General features: G+C 43.4%; 2 protein-coding genes across 4 annotated transcripts in view; one reads left to right on the top strand and one right to left on the bottom strand.

Annotated features, from left to right (window-relative positions):
* Nucleotides 1-20,901, bottom strand: part of LOC141051085 (uncharacterized) — a 41,883-nt gene that overhangs the window by 12,594 nt on the left and 8,388 nt on the right. For all 3 annotated transcript variants that reach the window (XM_073547944.1, XM_073547945.1, XM_073547946.1), the window contains exons 2-6: nt 5,367-5,516; nt 5,058-5,237; nt 4,850-4,973; nt 4,669-4,766; nt 182-272 (exon numbers count right to left, since the gene is read on the bottom strand). In XM_073547944.1, the coding sequence (XP_073404045.1) occupies nt 182-272; nt 4,669-4,766; nt 4,850-4,973; nt 5,058-5,237; nt 5,367-5,516 (643 nt within the window). The remainder of the gene's footprint in view (nt 1-181; nt 273-4,668; nt 4,767-4,849; nt 4,974-5,057; nt 5,238-5,366; nt 5,517-20,901) is intronic.
* Nucleotides 8,052-10,672, top strand: LOC141051106 (uncharacterized). Its single transcript, XM_073547985.1, has 3 exons — nt 8,052-8,152; nt 8,265-8,873; nt 8,996-10,672. The coding sequence occupies exons 2-3, from the start codon at nt 8,545-8,547 to the stop codon at nt 9,849-9,851; spliced, it is 1,185 nt and encodes a 394-aa protein (XP_073404086.1). The 5' UTR covers nt 8,052-8,152; nt 8,265-8,544; the 3' UTR covers nt 9,852-10,672.

The raw sequence follows: 20,901 nt of genomic DNA on the forward strand, positions 1-20,901 counted from the left end.
GGTCGGACATCGACCACAGACTCCATTGCCCAGGGGCTGCCATATTTGAAGGTAAGTGTCGTGCTCAGACACTTACACTCCAGCAAATAAAGATGGCAGCCTCCAATCATTTGTCTGGATAAGCCCCCTCATTAATTTCAGAATTAGATTTCTGAGACCAGACAGAAAAAATACCACTCACCTGGGCGGTTACCTGGAGGAATCTCCTCTTTACACAGCTCATCACCCCTCACATATGTCTCTGTAGTATTAATATGGAGCAGATCTTCACCCTGAAACAAATAATGTAAAAGTCACAGACAGATGAAGAAGTCATGCAGTGGGGGAAATAAGTGTTCGATCCCTTGCTGATTTTGTAAGTTTGCCCACAGACAAAGACATGAACAGTCTATAACTTTAAGGGTAGGTTAATTTTAACATTGAGAGAGAGAATATCAAAAATAAAATCCAGAAAATCACATTGTATAAATTATATAAATATAAACTCTTATTAGTAGGTAGGGGATCAAACATTTCTCACTGCAAAATGCAAATATATACAGTATAAATTTATACAATGTGATTTTCTGGATTTTATTTTTGATATTCTCTCTTCTCAATGTTAAAATTAACCTACCCTTAAAATTATAGACTGTTCATGTCTTTGTCAGTGGGCAAACTTACAAAATCAGAAAGGGATCAAATACTTATTTCCTTCACTGTATCTATGATCAGCTCTAATCCTGCCATCTCCACCGTTCTCATTAACCCCTTAACCCCCAAGGGTGGTTTGCACGTTCATGACCAGGCCAATTTTCTACAATTCTGACCACTGTCCTTTTATGAGGTAATAACTCTGGAACGCCCATGGATCCCGGTGATTCTGACACTGTTTTCTCGTGACATATTGTACTTCATGATAGTGGTAAAATTTAATTAATATAACTTGCGTTTATTTGTGAAAAAAACGGAAATTTGGCGAAAATTTTGCAATTTTCCAACTTAAATCACAGAGATACGGCACACAAAAAACTTAATAAATAACATTTCCCACATGTTTACTTTACATCAGCACAATTTTGGAACTAAAAATTTTTTTTGTTAGGAAGTTATAAGGGTTAAAAGTTGAACAGCGATTTCTCATTTTTGCAACACCATTTTATTTTTATGGACCACATCACATTTGAAGTCACTTTGAGGGGTCTATATGATAGAAAATACCCAAAAGTGACACCATTCTAAAAACTGCACCCCTTAAGGAGCTCAAAACAACATTCAAGAAGTTTGTTAACCCTTCAGGTGCTTCACAGGAATTTTTTGAATGTTTAAAAAAAAATGAACATTAACTTTTTTTCACAAAAAATTACTTCAGGTCCAATTTTTTGTATTTTACCAAGGGTAAAAGGAGAAATTGGACTGCAAAAGTTATTGTTCAATTTGTCCTGAGTACGCTGATACCTGATAAGTGGGGGGGGAACCACTGTCTCGGCGCATGGCAGAGCTCAGAAGGGAAGGAGCGCCGTTTGACTTTTTCAACGCAAAATTGGCTGTAATTCAGATCGGACGCCATGTCGCGTTTGGAGAGCCCCTGATGTGCCTAAATAGGGGAAACCTCCCACAAGTGACCCCATTTTGGAAACTAGACCCCCCCAAGGAACTTATCTAGATATGTGGTGAGAATTTTGAACCCACAGGGGCTTCACAGAAGTTTATAACGTACAGCCGTACAATTAAAAAATCATATTTTTTCCACAAAAATGATCTTTTCACCCTCAATTTTTATTTTCCCAAGGGTAGCAGGACCCTAAAAGGTATTGTGCAATTTGTCCTGAGTACGCTGATACCCCATATGTGGGTGTAAACAACTATTTGGGCGCATGTCAGAAATCAGAAGGGAAGCAGCGCCATTTGACTTTTATGGTTGGAATTGGGATCGGACGCCATGCCGCGTTTGGAAAGCCCCTGATGTGCCTAAACAGTGGACACCCCCACAAATGACACCATTTTGGAAACTAGACCCCCCAAGGAACTTATCTAGATGTTTGGTGAGAATTTTGAACCCCCAAGGGCTTCACAGAAGTTTATAACGTACAGCCGTACAATTAAAAAATCATATTTTTTCCACAAAAATGATCTTTTCACCCTCAATTTTTATTTTTCGAAGGGAAACAGGACAAGAAAAGTTATTGTGCAATTTGTCCTGAGTACGCTAATACCCCATATGAGGGGGTAAACCACTATTTGGGCGCATGGCAGAGCTCGGAAGGGAAGCAGCGCCATTTGACTTTTATGGCTGGAATTGGGATCGGACGTCATGCCGCGTTTGGAAAGCCCCTGATGTGCCTGAACAGTGGACACCCCCACAAATGACACCATTTTGGAAACTAGACCCCCCCAAGGAACTTATCTAGATGTGTGGTGAGCACTTTGAACCCCCAAGGGCTTCACAGAAGTTTATAACGCCAGGGCGTGTGAATAAAAAAAATCATATTTTTTCCACAAACATGATCTTTTAGTCCCCAATTTTTGTATGGGCACACGTCGGAGCTCGGAAGGTAAGTAGTGACGTTTTGGAATGCAGACTTTGATGGAATGATCTGCGGGTGTCATGTTTACTTTGGAGAGCCCCTGATGTACCTAAACAGTGGAAACCCCCCACAAGTGACCCCATTTTGGAAACTAGACCCCCTAAGGAACTTATCTAGATGTGTGGGGAGCACTTTGAACCCCCCCAGTGCTTTACAGAAGTTTATAACGCCCGGGCATGAAAATACAAAAATCATATTTTTTCCACAAACATGATCTTTTAGATTTTTTATTTTACCAAGGGTAACAGGAGAAATTGGACCCCAAAAGTTGTTGTCCAATTTGTCCTGAGTATGCTGATACCCCATATGGGGGAGTAAAAAACTGTTTGGGCGCATGGCAGAACTTGGAAGGGAAGGAGCACTATTTGACTTTTTCAACGCAGAAATGGCTGGAATTGAGATCAGACGCCATGTTGCGTTTGGAGAGCACCTGATGTGCCCAAACAGTGGAAACCCCCAATTCTAACTCCAACCCTAACCCCAACACACCCCTAACCCTAATCTCTGCCCTAACCCTAGCCCTAACCCTAGCCGTAACCCCAGCCCTAATGGGAAAATGGAAATAAATACATTATATTTCCCTAACTAATGGGGTGGTAAAGGGGGGTTTGATTTAGTATTTATGGCGGGATTTTATATTTGGCAGCTGTCATACGCTAAAAAACGCTTTTTATTGTAAAAATAGTTTTTGCATCACCACATTTTGAGAGCTATAATTTTTCTATATTTTGACCCCCCGAGTCATATGAGGTCTTATTTTGTGCGGGACGAGTTGACGTTTGTATTGGTATCATTTTCGGGCACGTGACATTTTTTAATCGCTTTTTATTCTGATTTTTGGGACGCAGAATGAACAAAAACCAGCATTTCAAGAATTTCTTTTGGGGGGGTGCGTTTACACTGCTCCGTGTGTGGTAAAATTGATAAAGCGGTTTTATTCTTCGGGTCAGTAAGGTGACGGCGATACCTCATTTAGGTCTTTTTTTATGTTTTGGCACTTTTATGCAATGAAAACAATTTTATATAAAAAATAATTATTTTTGCATCGCTTTATTCTGCGAGCTATAACTTTATTTTTTTGCTGATGACACTGTATGGCGGCTCATTTTTTGCGGGACAAGATGACATTTTCAGCAGTACCATGGTTATTTATATTCGTCTTTTTGATCGCGCGCTATTGCACTTTTTGTTCGGCGGTATGATATAATAAAGCATTATTTTTTGCTTTGTTTTTTATTTTTATTTTTTAAGGGGTTCGCTAAAGGGGTTAACTAATGGGACAGTTTTATAGGGCGGGTCGTTACGGACACGGCAATACTAAATATGTGTACTTTTATTGTTTTTTTTTCATTATTTCCAAAAAATGAATTTATTAGGGAATGTTTTTTTTTTTTAATTTATTTAGCGATTTTTTATAAATTATTTTTACACTTTTTTTTTTTTTTTAACTTTATTACATTATCCCAGGGGGGACATAACTGTCATGTGTCAGATCGCTGATCTGACACATCACAGATCGCTGTGACAGATCAGCGATCTCACACAGGCACTGCAGAAGGCTTCCTCATGCCTGCGCTCTGCAGTGAAGAAGCTGGCTCCCTGCAGGTCCCGGAAGGTACCTGCCGCCATATTGGATCCGGGGACCAGCAGGGAAGGAGGCCCCTGCAGCAGCACTGCACATCGCGCTGCTGCGGGGGTCTCAGGGAAGCACGGAGGGAGCCCCCTCCCTGCCGATGCTTCCCTAAACCCCAGGTACACTGCGATCGTGTTTGATCGCAGTGTGCCAGGGGTTAGCGTGCCGGGGGCGGTCCGTGACTGCCCCTGACACATATTGCCGGGTGTCAGCTGTGATAATCAGCTGACACATGACCGCGATCAGTGGCACTCCCTCCGGGAGCGCCGCTGATCGCTATGACGTATTATCCCGTCCTTGGGAATTAAGTCCCGGGGCACATGGACGGGACAGTACGTCATATAGCAGAAAGGGATTAAACAAGTATAAAACATATAATACTGGTGGATAAAACAAGACTGAACACAAGACCTTCACAGCCATCTACACATCATAGGGGAGATCTCATGACACCTTCTCTCCATCTACCTGATGATCCTGAGAAACATTGGGATTTTCTTGTTTATAGTCCTGTGAAAGAAGAGGACGGGGACATCTCTCTGGTGTTGTCCTCTTACTGGATAGACCTGGAGGAAACACATACAGGGACTGAATTCATTCTTTACACACAGATAATTATAGGCCGTGTGTAGTTAGTCCTGTCTATTACCTGGTGATGTGAGGGGCTGGGGAACCTCCATCATGACGTCCTTGTACAGATCTTTGTGTCCTTCTAAATACTCCCACTCCTCCATGGAGAAATAGACAGTGACATCCTGACACCTTATAGGAACCTGTCACATACAATGATACCGTCATACCGCCTGATCCCTCCATAGCGTTACTGTATAATGTCCCAGCATTCCCAGCAGTGTCACCTCTCCAGTCAGCAGCTCAATCATCTTGTAGGTGAGTTCTAGGATCTTCTGGTCATTGATGTCCTCATGTATCAGTGGGTGAGGTGGAGGCCCCGTGATTGGGCTCTGGGGTCTTCCCCATCCCTCAGACACAGGGTCCTGACAGCGCTCACTAGTGGTCTTCTTCACTACTGTGTAATCCTGGTTATGGAGAGACACATTAATAATTCTCACTACAGACATTTCCAGAGTCCTCACCTCTCCAGTTCTGTCCATCTGTTATTCCAGTAGATAAGAATGATGTAATGTGAAGTCATCAGAATCGCTCACCTCTCCAGTAAGCCGGAAGAGGATCTCTAGGGTGAGGTGTAATATCCTCTCTGTCATCTTGTCTCTGTCTATATCCATCCTTGATGGGTCAATCAGGAAAACTATTTTATATGGATGATCTCCACTGAGAGGATCAGATATTGTAGGGACCTGAATGGGGAGATGAGGGTGAGTCAATGTAAAATCATAAAGTTTTGATAAAATAGGTTTTATCAGCAGGAGATTACCATTTGAGGACTAGTAAACCTGTTGCTGTGTAGTCATCCATATTCATAGGGCTCTATATAACCCCAACCACTGATTGGCAGCTTTCTGCCTATGCAGTATCTACACAGAAAGCTGCCAATCAGTGAAGTGGGCAGGGTTATATAGAGCTCAGTGTTCAGAAAATTGGTAGATCTGCAGTAGATAAAACAGTGATTTTATTTATAGAACTTTAATGCTCTGTACACTCTCTCTCTCTCCTGTCATGGGTCCTTGAAAAATCCATTACCAGTGAGTAACTTAGATTTTTCTTTTCCCCCATGACAGAACCACCTGTGAGAGTTATAGAGAAAACAATCCATCTTCAAGAGGGACCACCGCTTGCAGAACCATTCTACCAAGAGTTATATCAGCCGAGGAGGATAAATCCAGCCTATAGCGTCTATAAAAGGTTGAAGAAGAGGACCAAGTTGCCAACTTACACATTAGGTCGTCGGATACCTCTGCCTTTGCTGCCCTAGAGGTTGTGCGAGTAGGAGTGGAATGAGCTCTTACACCTTCTGAAACAGACACGTTGCTAGCAGAATAAGGCTACTTTCACACATCAGTTTTTGTGCATCAGGCGCGATGCGGCGAAAAGTGTAAAAACCGGATCCAGCGCCTGTTGCCACCGGATCCAGTTTTTTCCCCATAGAGTTTCATTATTGCCGCATTGCGCCGGATGCCTATGCGGCGTATCCGGTTTTTGCTGGATCCGGCAAAAACAGCCGGTCCGGCGTCTGGAAAAAACGTTACATGTAACGTTTTTTGTCTGCGGTAAAAAAACGGATGACGCCGGATTCGGCGACATACTTTTTTTTAATAATGGTAGTCTATGGCCGCCAGATCCGGCGGCATCCGGTTTTTGCCCGATTCCGGCGCCGGATCCGGTTTTTGCACTGAGCATGCTCCAAAAAGTATCAAATTTGGGGAAAAACACCTGCCAATCTCCATCCACCCTATAGGAAAGGTAGAGAGAGGGCATTCATCACCCTTAATGCAGAGGAGAAAGAGCTACTGGAGACACACACAGCCACTGGATTCTGCCACATATACACCAGCCAGACAGACATCCAGCAACCAACTGGATTTTTGACAGCCATCCACTATTGGACCTCCAGCGAGCAGGAGTTTGAGTGTGAGTATAAAAATTTTCTTGCAAGCATAGGTTTTCGTTTTGTCTGTGTGACTGCCGATGCCTTAGCACCCATGCCCATCACAGCCAGCAACTGTCTTGCCGCCTTCCCAGCTAAACTTGTCACCACCATGACCCCCACAAACGCCACTTGAACCCTCTGCCACAGAACCCCCATCACTGCTGTCACTGCTAGCCACCACGCTGGAGTCCCATGCTGTACCTGCTGCTGCCTGCCCAGCATGTATATGTATATATATACACACACACACATGTATGTTGTTCATACATTGTACTATTGTTTTTAAAAAGTTTCAGGTGTGGTCATCAGTGTGGGGAGGGATTCTAGTTATGAAGGACTGTGAAGTAGTTTGCGTGGGTGGGTGAATTTATGTGTAAATACTGTAGGGGGAGGTACTGTATATACTCGTGTATACGCCAAGATGTTACGCCCATTTTTGGTGCTAAAAGTCCCCCTCTTGGCTTATATACGGGTCATCTCCCCGTGGGTCAGAGGGGGAGCAGGGGTGTCACAGATCATCCTGCTGTCATATCTGTAGCCTTGCTTGCTTCTCCACTGTCTCCCTTCCTGTCTTCAGTGGTAACGTTACCATTCCTGAATCTGTGCGTTGCAAGCATAGTGATATCCACCTTTCCTGGGTCCATTGCTGCTCCCTGCGGTCTCTGCTGCATCCTCAGTGGGTGCGTTGATGTGAGAAGTGCGTGTCCCCCTCTGCTGGATGAACAGTCACTGACACAAGAAGTGGCAGACAGGGGCGATGGACCCACAATAGGTTTTTTTTTTGTTTTGGCATATGGGGGCATATTCTATGGAACAGCATATGGGGCCATAGTGTATGGATTACACACTGGGCTTATGTGTTCCCAATTTTTGGGCCGCTGCGGTTTATACACGAGTATGTACATAGTAATTTTGCGATGGTTTGTTGTCCAAGCTGCATTTTATAGGGTGGTGAGAGTGGAATTCAAAAAATCTTATTTTTTTACTATTTTTGTTGTTTTGTTTGATTGTAAAAATAAATGTTGCACACAGCACAAATCTAAACTACATCGTGCTTTTTTCATGCAGGAACTTGCCCAGGACACTACTGCAAAATCCTAATTTGCAACCCATATTGTAAGTATACAGGCCTGAAAGCTTTGAATATGGTTAGTGTTGTAGGTAACAATTGTTTTCATTACAGAATTTCAGCCAGACATGTCTTCTTCTGGGAGCCCTCCCTCACATCGCCAGCGAAATGAGGTATTTTTTTTTTTTTTATTGCCAGAACATTCTTGGTACACATAACCCTATATATGCATTCTTGTTTAATAGGAAGCTGAACCAGAGGGTCTCTCAGAAGGAGACGGACGTAGCGGAGAAATGCCTGGAGTGGGCTCCCCGCATGTAAGTATCTTTGCATTAATTGCACTAAAACATGTTCTTACACATCACTGGACCTAAAAACAAGATCAACATAACAGCATTTAATTTTCCTTTTCTTTTTTTTTCATTATAGGCTTCTGAATCTGTGGCTCGTCCGAGAGTTCCTCAAAGTGCCTCCCAGAGTCGTCGGCAACCACGCCGGGGCGGTCGCCATAGAGTAAGGATTTTTTTTTTTAGGACTTTTATGAGGTTTGTACATAATGCTGTGATTGTTATGTTTACCTTTTTTGTCTTTAAACAGGCTTCACAGCGTGCTCACGATTCCGACAGTGAGGATGTGGCTATTGATGTGGACCTCTTGATTGATATGGTGAGAGATCGTGAGCCGCTCTGGAATATGGCGGACCGCTTCCATGCAGATGCTAGTGTTACTAGAGGACTCTGGGAGGAAGTGTGCCATGCTGTGGTATCTAACTGGGAGGAACTCCATTCTCGGGCACAGAAAGAACAGCGTAAGTATTCACATTTCAGTAATGTTTCCGGATATATTGTGCTTGATCCTAATCATTTTGTGTTTTCAATTTTCAGGGGAAAGAGTTCAGTTGCGGTGGCGGTCAATGCGGGATCGCTTCAAGGAGTTCAACAAAGAGATGCAGGCTCCCAGCAGATCAAGAGGACGCAGGAGCCGCTATAAGTATTCTGAGGCCCTGTCATTCCTGAGATCAACTATGGTGACAAGAAGGTAAACATTCCTGCCAGAAGTGACTAAATAAAAAATGGTCAAATGTGTAATCTTTTTTTTTGCAGCCAGGGCTAATGAATATCATGATATTAATGTCTATTTTTTTCTACTTTTTTCAACAGCACCTTCAGCAGCATGCGGGAGCCTGCATTGAACCCTTCTGGAGCGATCCCCCAGGAGGCCGTCTCCATGGACCACAACATACCCAACCCCTCTGCACCCTCCCTGCCTTCCCTTGTGTGTGATCCCTCAGCCCCATCCACCTCTGCTGGAGCATCTGTGCAGGCTTCATTACATGAAGCTGCTGTTGACGAGGTAGGCTTTCCTTTACCTCACCCCTCTGACACAGCTGCCCTCTATAGAACACCTTTGAGTTCTGGGCGGCTGCGTCAGCGGGGTCAGGAAAGGCAGTTTGCTGCAGAGTTTATGAATCTACATGCATCCTTTCAAAACGCTATGAAAGTCATGACCCAGCAAATGTCTGCTGGGTTCAATCTTGTTACTAGAGAGGTGCTTGATTTAGGCACGCGTGTTGAAAGGATGCATCTAGATGCAAATAAAGCGCCGTATCATTCTTTTTTCAAAGCTGTGATTGAGCGGCTGGACAACCTAACTCCTGAACAGCAGCTGCATGTAATGCAAGCCTGCCAGGTGGCCTTAGCACAGGTGACATCAGCAGCCCCTCCAACCGGCCCAGTAGTTGCTCCAGGCCCGGTCCTTCCTACCCCTCCTGTACCATACCATTTTCCCCAGTACCAACCTCCTGCCCCTTTCCAGTCTGCTTCCCCGTACCAGTTCCCAACTGCATCCGTGCCTCCACTCCCTTCCCAACCTACACTCCCTTCCCAATACATCCAGTCTCCTTCCACATCCCAAATTCAAGCGTCCTTCACCCACAGTTTAGTTTCCCCCGTCTATTGTTTTCTCCACCCCTTCACCTTCTTTCTCCATTCCTATACCTTGTCCTTTGCTATCTGACCCCTCACAAACTATATCCTCCCACAACACCCCTGTTGAAGTGGTCCAAACTGAGAGCCCCTCCAATACTATTTCCGCTACACATTACACCAATCTTTTTTTTTTAAACCAAAGATTTTTATTATATTCAAATGTCGTTATAATTACATTCAAGCAAAGCTTTCAAATCATCTCCATTGCATATAGAAGAATACACGACATTCAATTTCCTCCCCGTCATAAAAAAGAAGATAACCTAACCCGACCTCCTCCCTCCCCCCCCCTTCCCAACTGCAATACAGACTTTCTCAATGTGATTGTCTCCACTGTAACCACATGGCCCAGAGTTTTTCAAAGTGAGCTTCCGTATGTCGCCTTCTATATATTCTCTCCTCCAATCGGATTACGTTATTCACACGGATAACAAACTCCCCAGTCGTTGGGGGTTCAGCATCGATCCATTTTTGAGCTATCAGCTTACGGGCAATATATAAGAGTTTTGCTATGATGGACTTATAGGCATTCCCCACCGACACCTCCTCCACATACCCCAACACACACGTTACTGGATCCCTTCCTATATCACATCGGTATATCTTCTCAACAAGCCCTATAACCTCCTCCCAGTATAATGAAAGTCTTGGTCAAGACCAAAGCATATGGAGCATTTCCGCAGGTTCATACCCACATCTTGGACACTCCGCATTATCCCTCAAGCCCATTTTCCTCATAAGACACCAATCTTTAATGTGTTTTGTTGTTACCAATAAAAAAGTTTTATTACAAAAATATAAAAGAAAAAATTCCAGCTAAAGCTGATAAAAATAAAAAAAAATTTTCAGTCTATCAAATGTTTTTGTTTCTTTTACTGTTAATATAACATGTCGATGTATAAAACTCAATGAGTGTGAGTGTGTGAGTGATTGTGTGAGAGTAGGTGTGTGTGAGTATGTGAATGTATGGGAGTGTGTGTGTACAAGAACATGTATGAGTAACGTACGTGTGTGGCGGTGGGGGGAGGCCTGCTGGTGGGCAGTACTGTGGAAGGTCCTTGGATACCGCTTTATAGCCCCTATATTATTTTCTACACACCACACTACATGATTTAGTAGAAAGTTTTTTACTAAATGATAATTTTTGTTCAATTTTAAAAGAGCTTTGTCAGGAATTTAAAAAATGGGAATATTTTGGTACAAAAAATAGGTAGTAAAACAATATAGAATACTGATACAAAGGTACTAATACTTTACCAAAATTGAAGCTAACAAGGTAAAGTAACTTAAACCACAGAAATGGTTTGGTACAACAAGGTAAAAAATTGGTTTTAACATCTCAAACCATGTCATCCTGCCATTCAACTCTACCTTCAGGTGACATAAAGTACTCGGCAAATGTGTCCCTCATTCTGGACACTGCTAGAGTACTTCGCACATTAGCACTGCGATAATCATGCAATGTGGTTTCAACATCATTGTCTTCGATGGCAATCTGTTCCTTACTAATAACCAAATTGTGTAGCACAACACATGCTTTTACCACCTCATCCACATTTTCTGTTTTCAAGTTAATTGCGGTCAACAGTACTCTCCATTTAGCGGTAAGAATTCCAAACGAACACTCCACCATCCGCCGTGCTCGTGTCAGGCGATAGTTGAACACTCTTTTTGTTGGTGTCAAGTCTCTGCTTGCGTACGGCTTCAGCAGGTGTTCTGACAGTTGAAACGCTTCATCACCTACGCAGACAAATGGCAGTGGTGGCCCAGAAGTTTGAGGAAGCGGTCTTGGAGGTGGGAATTGGAATGTGTTTCCGTACAAAATTACGTCCCATTGCTGAAATTTTAAAAACTTGTGAGTCATTGGAGCGTCCATAGGCCCCAATATCCACCGCAATGAATTTGTACTTGGCGTCTGCAATCGCCATCAGGACTATTGAGAAATATTTTTTATAATTAAAAAACTCAGATCCCGATCCTGCTGGTTTAGTGATCTGCTTGCCATCAACTGCACCCAGGCAATTCGGAAACTGACAGATGCTGTAAAATTGGTCAGCTATTTCGAGCCACCTCTCTGTTGTGGGCTGTGGGATAAACTCTTCATGTAGACTGTCCCACAATGCGCGGCATGTGTACTTGATGATACCTGATAATGTTGAAATCCCAATCCTATACTGGTACTGTAGCGACGAAACGATTCGCCTGTTGCAAGGAATCTGTGGGAAAAGTTAAAAAAATAATTAATGCAAAATAACTGCAACAACAGGAGGAGACACATTTCCAGTATACTGAAGTCTGCTTTGAAGGACAAAGAATAACAATTGCTTACCGGAGAGTGACCATCAAACGCTCCGGTGGTGAGATGGAGAAGCGGCAGTAGGTGTCACGTCTCCGGATCAGTTCTCCAACCCTGTCCAGCAAAAAATCAAAAGTTTCCACTTTCATCCTTGTATAATGAAAAAACTTCTCTGGATTTCCTCGCAACGACAGATATAACGTTGCAAACACTCCCAGTGTCAGCCTCTGTGCAGTTATAGGGTGAATCCAGAAACGACGTCGGCGCAGACGCATGATACGCTGCCTTTGTCGCTCCTTCGCCATGACAATTGCTGCCAAAGAATTGGCCTCAAAAGTGAAATCAATGTAAGCCTGAGCGATGTTCCCAATAATGGCTTCCATCTTGTTCCAAAACAGCAACCTCTCAACAGGGTGTATACCAAGGTATATATAGGATTTTCTGTAAATGCCAGTAGCCAATGGTGGCTTTTGGGCGTTTTTTTAAAAACCGGATCCGGCAAAAAAACGGACAAAACGGATGGAAAAACTGATGCACCGGTTCCGGTTTTTTGCCGGATCCGGCATAATCCGTTGACCGGATCCGGCAAAAAACCGGAACCGGTGCATCAGTTTTTTCACATGTTATGCCGGATCCGGCAATGCGGCACGGCGCCGCATCGCGCCTGATGCACAAAAACTGATGTGTGAAAGTAGCCTTAGCTACCCTAATGGTTTCCTTAATCCACCTCACCAGGGTGCCCCTTGAGACTTTAAACTTTTTTCCTAGCCACCTGAAAAGACACAAACTATTGGCTCTTTCTCCACTCTTTAGTTGCTTCTATGTATTTAATTAGGGGCCTTCTAACATCCAGTGTGTGGAACTGTTCCTCCCTTGGGTTTTTAGGGTTATATCGAAAGGAGGGCAATATAATCTCTTGACTCCTATGGAATCTCCTAGCCACTTTTGGCAGATAGACAGGATCAGGTCTCAAAACCATCCAGTCTTCAAAAACCTAAGTAAATGGGAGATCAATTGACAAAGCCTGAATATCGCTGACTCTACGAGCTGATGTTATCACCACTAGGATTATGACCTTTAGGGCTCATACACACATTGAGTATTTGGTGAGTTTTTTACCACAGTATTTGTAAGTCAACACCAGGAGTGGGTGAAAAATGTTTCTATCATGCTTTTCCCTTGATCATTCCACTCCTGGTTTTGGCTTACAAATACTGGGGTAAAAAACTCACCAAATACACAATGTGTGCATGAGTCCTTAGGGTACGTACCCATTTGCAAGAAAAACAGACGCGTTTAATCCGATAAAAAAAAAAAAAAAAAAAAAAAAAATCGGATTGCACTCTGACCAATGTTATTCAATGAGTTACATCTCATCTGCGATGTTTTTCTCAGCTGAAATCGGACTGAGAAAAAAATAGCAGAATGCTGCAATTTGCTGCGTAGCTCAGAGGAGATCAAGAGAAAAAACAACACAACCCACCATGCAAATGCTGTCCGATTTTTGCACACCGGTGTCCTTTGATAAGCCGGCAATTCTTATCACACTTACAGGCTAACCCCTTTACCCCCAAGGGTGGTTTGCATGTTAATGACCGGGCCAATTTTTACAATTCTGACCACTGTCCCTTTATGAGGTAATAACTCTGAAACGTTTCCATGGATCCCGGTGATTCTGACATTGTTTTCTCGTGACATATTGTACTTCATGTTAGTGGTAAAATTAATTCATATAACTTGCGTTTATTTGTGAAAAAAAACGGAAATTTGGTGAAAATTTTGAAAATTTCACAAATTTCCAACTTTGAGTTTTTAAGCCCTTAAATCACGGAGATACGGCACACAAGAAACTTAATAAATAACATTTCACATATGTTTACTTTACATCCGCACAATTTTGGAACCAACATTTTTTTTGTTAGGAAGTTATAAGGGTTAAAAGTTGACCATCGATTTCTCATTTTTGCAAAACCATTTTATTTTTACGGACCACATCACATTTGAAGTCACTTTGAGGGGTCTATATGATAGAATATACCCAAAAGTGACACCATTTTAAAAACTGCACCCATCAAGGTGCTCAAAACCACATTCAAGAAGTTTATTAACCCTTCAGGTGCTTCACAGGAATTTTTTTTAATGTTTAAAAAAAAATGAACATTTAACTTTTTTTCACAAAAAAATTACTTCAGGTCCAATTTTTTTTATTTTACCAAGGGTAACAGGAGAAATTGGACTGCAAAAGTTATTGTGCAATTTCCCTGAGTACGCTGATACCTGATATGTGGGGGGGGAACCACTGTTTCGGCGCATGGCAGAGCTCAGAAGGGAAGGAGCCCCGTTTGACTTTTTCAATGCAAAATTGGCTGGAATTCAGATCGGACGCCATGTCACGTTAGGAGAGCCACTGATGTGCCTAAATAGTGGAACCCCCCCACAATTGACACCATTTTGGAAACTAGACCCCCCAAGGAACTTAGTTAGATATGTGGTGAGAACTTTGAAACCACAAGGGCTTCACAGATGTTTATAACGTTCAGCCGTACAATTAAAAAATCATATTTTTTCCAGAAAAATGATCTTTTCACCCTCAATTTTTATTTTTGCAAGGGTAACAGAACCCCAAAAGTTATTGTGCAATTTGTCCCGAGTACGCTGATACCCCGTATGTGGGGGTAAACCACTATTTGGGCGCATGGCAGAGCTCGGAAAGGAAGCAGCGCCATTTGACTTTTATGGCTGGAATTGAGATCGGACGCCATGTCCCGTTTGGAAAGCCCCTGATGTGCCAAGACAGTGGAAACCCCCTACAAATGACACCATTTTTGAAAATAGTCCCCCCCAAGGAACTTATCTAGATGTGTGGTGAGCACTTTGAACCCCCAAGGGCTTCACAGAAGTTTATAACGCCCGGGCATGAAAATAAAAAAATCGTATTTTTTCCACAAACATGATCTTTTAGTCCCCAATTTTTTTTCATTTTCTCAAGGGTAACAGGAGAAATTGGACCCCAAAAGATGTTGTCTAATTTGTCCTGAGTACGCTGATACCCCATATGTGGGAGAAAACTACTGTATGGGCACACGTCGGGGATCGGAAGGGAAGTAGTGACATTTTGGAATGCAGACTTTGATGGAATGGTCTGCGGGTGTCATGTCGCGTTTGGAGAGCCTCTGATGTGTCTAAACTGTTGAAACTCCCCACAAGTGACCCCATTTTGGAAACTAGACCCCCCACAGAGCTTATCTAGATGTGTGGTGAGCACTTTGAACCCCAAGTGCTTCACAGAAGTTTATAACACCCGGGCGCGAAAATAAAAAAATCATATTTTTTTCCACAAAAATGATATTTTTGCCCCCAATTTTTTATTTTCTAAGGGTAACAGGAGAAATTGGACCCCAAAAGTTGTTTTGCAATTTGTCCTGAGTAGGCTGATACCCCATATGTGGGAGTAAAACACTGTTTGGGCGCATGGCAGAGCTTGGAAGGGAAGGAGCACCATTTGACTTTTTCAATGCAGAATTGGCTGGAATTGAGATCAGACGCCATGTTGCGTTTGGAGAGCACCTGATGTGCCCAAACAGTGGAAACACCCCAATTCTAACTTCAACCCTAACCCCAACACACCCCTAACCCTAATCTCAGCCCTAACCGTAGCCCTAACCCTAATGGAAATAAATACATTTTTTTTTAAAATTTTATTATTTTTTTCCTAACTAAGGAGGTGATAAAGGGGGGTTTGATTTACTATTTATGGCGGGTTTTTATGTTTGGCAGCTGTCATACGCTAAAAGACGCTTTCTATTGTAAAAATAGTTTTTGCATCACCACATTTTGAGAGCTATAATTTTTCCATATTTTGACCCACCGAGTCATGTGAGGTCTTATTTTTTGCTGGACGAGTTGACGGTTTTATTGGTACGTGACATTTTTTGATCGCTTTTTATTCCGATTTTTGGGACGCAGAATGAACAAAAACCAGCATTTCATGAATTTCTTTTGGGGGGTGCGTTTACACCGTTCCGCGTGTGGTAAAATTGATAAAGTGGTTTTATTCTTCGGGTCAGTACGATTACAGAGATACTTCATTTACGTCATTGTTTTATGCTTTGCCGCTTTTATGCAATGAAAACAATTTTATATAAAAAATAATTGCATCGCTTTATTCTGCGAGCTATAACTTATTTTTTCGCTGATGACGCTGTATGGTGGCTCATTTTTTTGCGGGACAAGATGACGTTTTCAGCGGTACCATGGTTATTTATATCCATCTTTTTGATCGCTCGTTATTGTGACAGATCAGCGATCTGACAGGCGCTGCACAAGGCTTCCTCATGCCTGCGCTCTGCAGGCAGTGAGGAAGCCACCTCCCTGCAAGCCCCCGAAGGTCCCCGCCGACATATTGGATCCGGGGACCTGAAGGGAAGGAGGCCCCCACAGCAGCACTGCACATTGCGCTGCTGCGGGGGTCTCAGGGAAGCACGGAGGGAGCCCCCTCCCTGCCGATGCTTCCCTAAACCCCGGTACACTGCGACTGTGTTTGATCGCAGTGTGCCAGGGGTTAAGATGCCAGGGACGGTCCGTGACCACCCCTGACACATAGTGCTGGGTGTAAGCTGTGATAATCAGCTGACATCCGGTCACAATCAGCGGCTCTCCACACGTGAGCGCCGCTGATCACGATGATGTACTATCCCATCCCCGGTCATAGGGGCCCGTGTCCCATGGACGGGATAGTACGTCAGATGTCAGGAAGGGGTTAAAATCGAATAGATAGAATAGAGATATATATATATATATATATATATATATATATATACACACACACACACACACGTCAGTAAAACACACACACACATATGTATTTATATTGCATAGAGAAATAGAAGAAAAGCTGGTAATTCAGCAGCCGCGGTAGTGTAAAATCACAGCAGGAGCCAACAGAATAGAATATATGGATTACATACAGTAAATACATACAGAATAGGTAGATATATCATGTCAGTGACATATACAATTAGTACAGTGTGTGTGCAGCTTACTGTACATGTGTTGAATTAAAGATTATTTTTCGGAAAAAAATGGCTTGGGCTTCTGCACATTTTTTGTAACCAGCAGAGGGAAAGCCGAAAACTGGGGGCAGATGTTTATAGCCTGGGAAGGGGGTAATACCCATGGAGCTTCCTGGGCTATTAATAACAAATCACTTCTGTATACTTAGTCTTTACTGGCTATTAAAATGAGGGACCCCCCAAAAAATGAAATGGGGTCCCCCTATAATTAATAGCCAGCAAGGCTATGCAGACAGCTGCAGGCCGATATTAATAGCCTAGGAAGGAGCTATGGATACTGGTCCCCCTGGCTAAAAACATCAGCTTTCAGTCGCCCCAGAAAAGGCACATTTCTAAGACTTGCCAATTCTGGCACTTAGCTTTGCTCTTCCCACTTGCTCTGCAGAGGTGGCAAGTGGGATAATAGTTGGGGGAGGTTGATGTCACCTTTGTGACATCAAGCCCCGAGATTAGTAATGGAGAAGCGCCAATAATATGCCCCTATTACTAACCCCATAGTCAAATTGTAAATAAAACACAGACACCCAGTAAAAAAATCCTTTAATTGAAATAAAGACACAGACCTCACCTAATTCCTGCGAAGCCCTCGATCTCCTGTAATAAAAGTAAAATAAACCAACAATATACCATACTTGTCCGTCGTTGTGTCCCACGCAGTAATCCATATCTGGGGGATATACAGTTTTCAACCTGGATGGTGCAAAGATGCGACCACCCTGGCTGAAAACCACTGGTAAAAAAGAGATGCTGCGAGTGCAGCCTCAGTGACGTCACTGAGTCTGCGCTCCCTCACAGCCTGAACTGCAGTGACCTCTGGACCGTGGGAAAATGCCAGTGATGAGGTGACCGCAGTTCATACTAAGTGTATTCACAGCAGATCACCGTACTGACAGACTTTTTTATGCTTAGCCACCATAACCGAGTCTGCTGTTATCAAAGAAAGATTTATGCTTCCTTCTAAACACCCTCCTAGCCGCTCTTGTCCCCTCAACACCACTAAACTGTAGTTACCAAATATGGAGTTGGGACCATTACCCTCCTTAGGCTGGGGTCACACTTGCAACTGCAATGTGAGAAACTCGTGCGAGTCTCTTGCCTTAATACCCGGCACTGCCGACGGCACTCGGGACAGGAGCGTTCAGCTTCATAGACATACATGCAGCTGCACACTCCAGTCCCAAGTGCAGGTGGCAGTGCTCTGTATTGAGGTGAGAGATTTGCGCGAGTCTCTCACATTGCAGTTGCAAGCGTGACCCCAACCTTAGAGTCATAACCAGTCTGTTCACTGCTGAGTAAATTAAAAGCAATTACTTTGTGCTTCTTTCCTTCCAGGTTCAGGCCGTTGTGTATTATCCCTAATATCCAGCCACTTGATGAAATTTTTTTCCAGACTGTGAGAAAGACAGAAAGCTTTCCCCCTTCCTGGGTGTTGGTGTCAATGGGAGGATTTTCTCTCCCACCCCAACCCCAAACATGAAGCCTGGATTTCTCCTCTTCCTAATTTGCTTGGTTCCTAGGAGGTTTCCTTCTGCTATACCTTTTTTCCAAAAGGACCTCCTCAAAGCCCTGACCAAAGAGGAACTCTCCTTCACAAGAGATGGCGCATAGCTTAGTTTTTGACTGTACATCTCCTAGCCAGCACTTCAACTATAACGCTCTACTAGCCGCATTACAGAGACCTGCCGATATCAACGCTAGTTTCACTGAGTCCCCTGAGGTGTCTGCCAGAAAGGCTGCTAACCCCTGTACTAAGGGCAGATTAGCCAGAATTTTCTCCCTAAGAATCTCATCTTTTAGCTGATCTTCCAATTGCTGCAACCAGAACATCATGGATCTCACTGTACAAGTGCCTTCTATGGCAGGTCTCAGAGCGCCCACTGACGCTTCCCAGGTACTTCTCAAATAAATGTCTGCCTTCGTATCCAGCTGGACCTTCAGAATACCCAGGTCTTCTAAAAGTTAAGGTAGTTTTTTTAGATGATTTGGTTACCACAATATCTATTTTTTGGAATCTCATCTCATAATGTAGCTCATCAAGGATGAGTGCAGTGAGCCTTTCCTATCTGGTTTTTTCCACTCTTCTTTATAATGAACTTCTGAATTTTCTCATGCACAAAAAATGAATGCTTTTTCCTCTGTTCCAGCCCACCAAACAGAACATTTTCTAGTGACTTATTGGTTTTAGCCTTCATTATCCCCATAGTTGTCGTTACTGCTGCTTAATCAGCCTGCGTGTGTCTTCAGGATGGAAGTATGGTCTAGCCAATGCGTCATTCTCAAACTAGGAAGAGGAGGAGGAGCCTGAATCGAAATCACCCTCTGATGTAAGGAATTCATCTGAATCAGACGATATCTGTACAAGTCTCTTTTTTCCTTTTTTTGCATTTTCTTGCACAAGTGATTTGAAGCAGTCCTTAACCTCTACCTTAATGACTGACTTCAGATTAATTGAAAAATCAGGGGCTTCTTCGCAAATCGTTTTCAGGATACATAATGCACAGAGCTTTTTCTGCCAGTTGGTTGGTAATGGGAATTTGCAAAGTGTACACTCTATTTTTACGCTTTGCATTAACTTTCCTAGGCCTTTCCTATTAGACAAATAACAAAAGTGAACTTTCCCAAAGATTACATCACTAGGGATGAGCGAATAGTTTCGGATAAGTCCTTGTCCAACTAGCTATAATGTTTACCGAATAACTGCACTGGGAACCCGGATATATGGAGCGCTCCCGATAATCAGCTGATCGGCGCCGCAGCTGCATGTGTCGCGGCTGTGTGACAGTCACAACATGCATGGAGAGCCCAACAAGCAGGCTCTTTTCAATCATATGTTGTGAATGTCACACAGCCGTGTGACTTATCTGAAGCTATTCGCTCATCCCTACTCACCACCCGTTGTTACTCAAGGGTACTGGATTCAGAGGCTGGACGAGATCACAGGGCTGTTCTTTTCTGAAGTCTCTGGACCTCTGGCTTCACTTACTTTCGCTTTTCCTGCTGCTTATGTGACTGTAAACTGCTGAGTCCGCTTCGCTGCTTCTGTTCCTCCATGTAGTACACTGGGGACAGCCGCAGCATGAACACTCTTACCACGGTCTGCTCTCATTTTTAAATGTGTTTCCCGCACAGCTTTCTCCCTGCCTCGACTTGAAATGAACATTTCTGGTTCACATCACTTAGAATGCTTGTCATCAGGACATCTTGTGGTGCGCCGTGCGCATGCACAGACCCGAGCTGGCACGACAGTCGAAGATCAGGACCAAAGTATTGGCCGCTCACACACCGGCACCAGCCTTCATGATCTGCGGAGGCACTTCTAGGACCTGACACACTGGTGCCACAAGCAAATCAGCTGTTTTTCCAGCAACCGGGTCAGGCCTGGGTCTTTATTCAACCGCTCCTTCATCTAGAGGCCTCCCAAACCAAATGATGCTGGGGAAAGGTGCCACCATTTCATATCAGTGGACTTCCTGTCCTGGATTAGCAAATCCCCTCTCAGGTGGTCATGGATGAAAGGAAAAAGTAATACAGCATGCTTCTCTTTTTCCCGTTATAATGGCAAACACCAAGAAGGACTGTTTTTTGCTGTTCAGTTTGAAATCTCAGACACTAGTGTGAACCTTGCCTGCTGGGTAATACCGATCAGCGCCTATTTAAGAGATAACATTACCTTATTTGAGGAGATGCAGCGTGTTGGGCCACCACAGATA

The sequence above is a fragment of the Dendrobates tinctorius genome, unplaced genomic scaffold, assembly GCF_039654945.1.
Source record: "Dendrobates tinctorius isolate UK_male_01 unplaced genomic scaffold, ASM3965494v1 ptg000155l, whole genome shotgun sequence".
In the NCBI taxonomy this organism is placed as follows: Eukaryota; Metazoa; Chordata; class Amphibia; order Anura; family Dendrobatidae; genus Dendrobates; species Dendrobates tinctorius.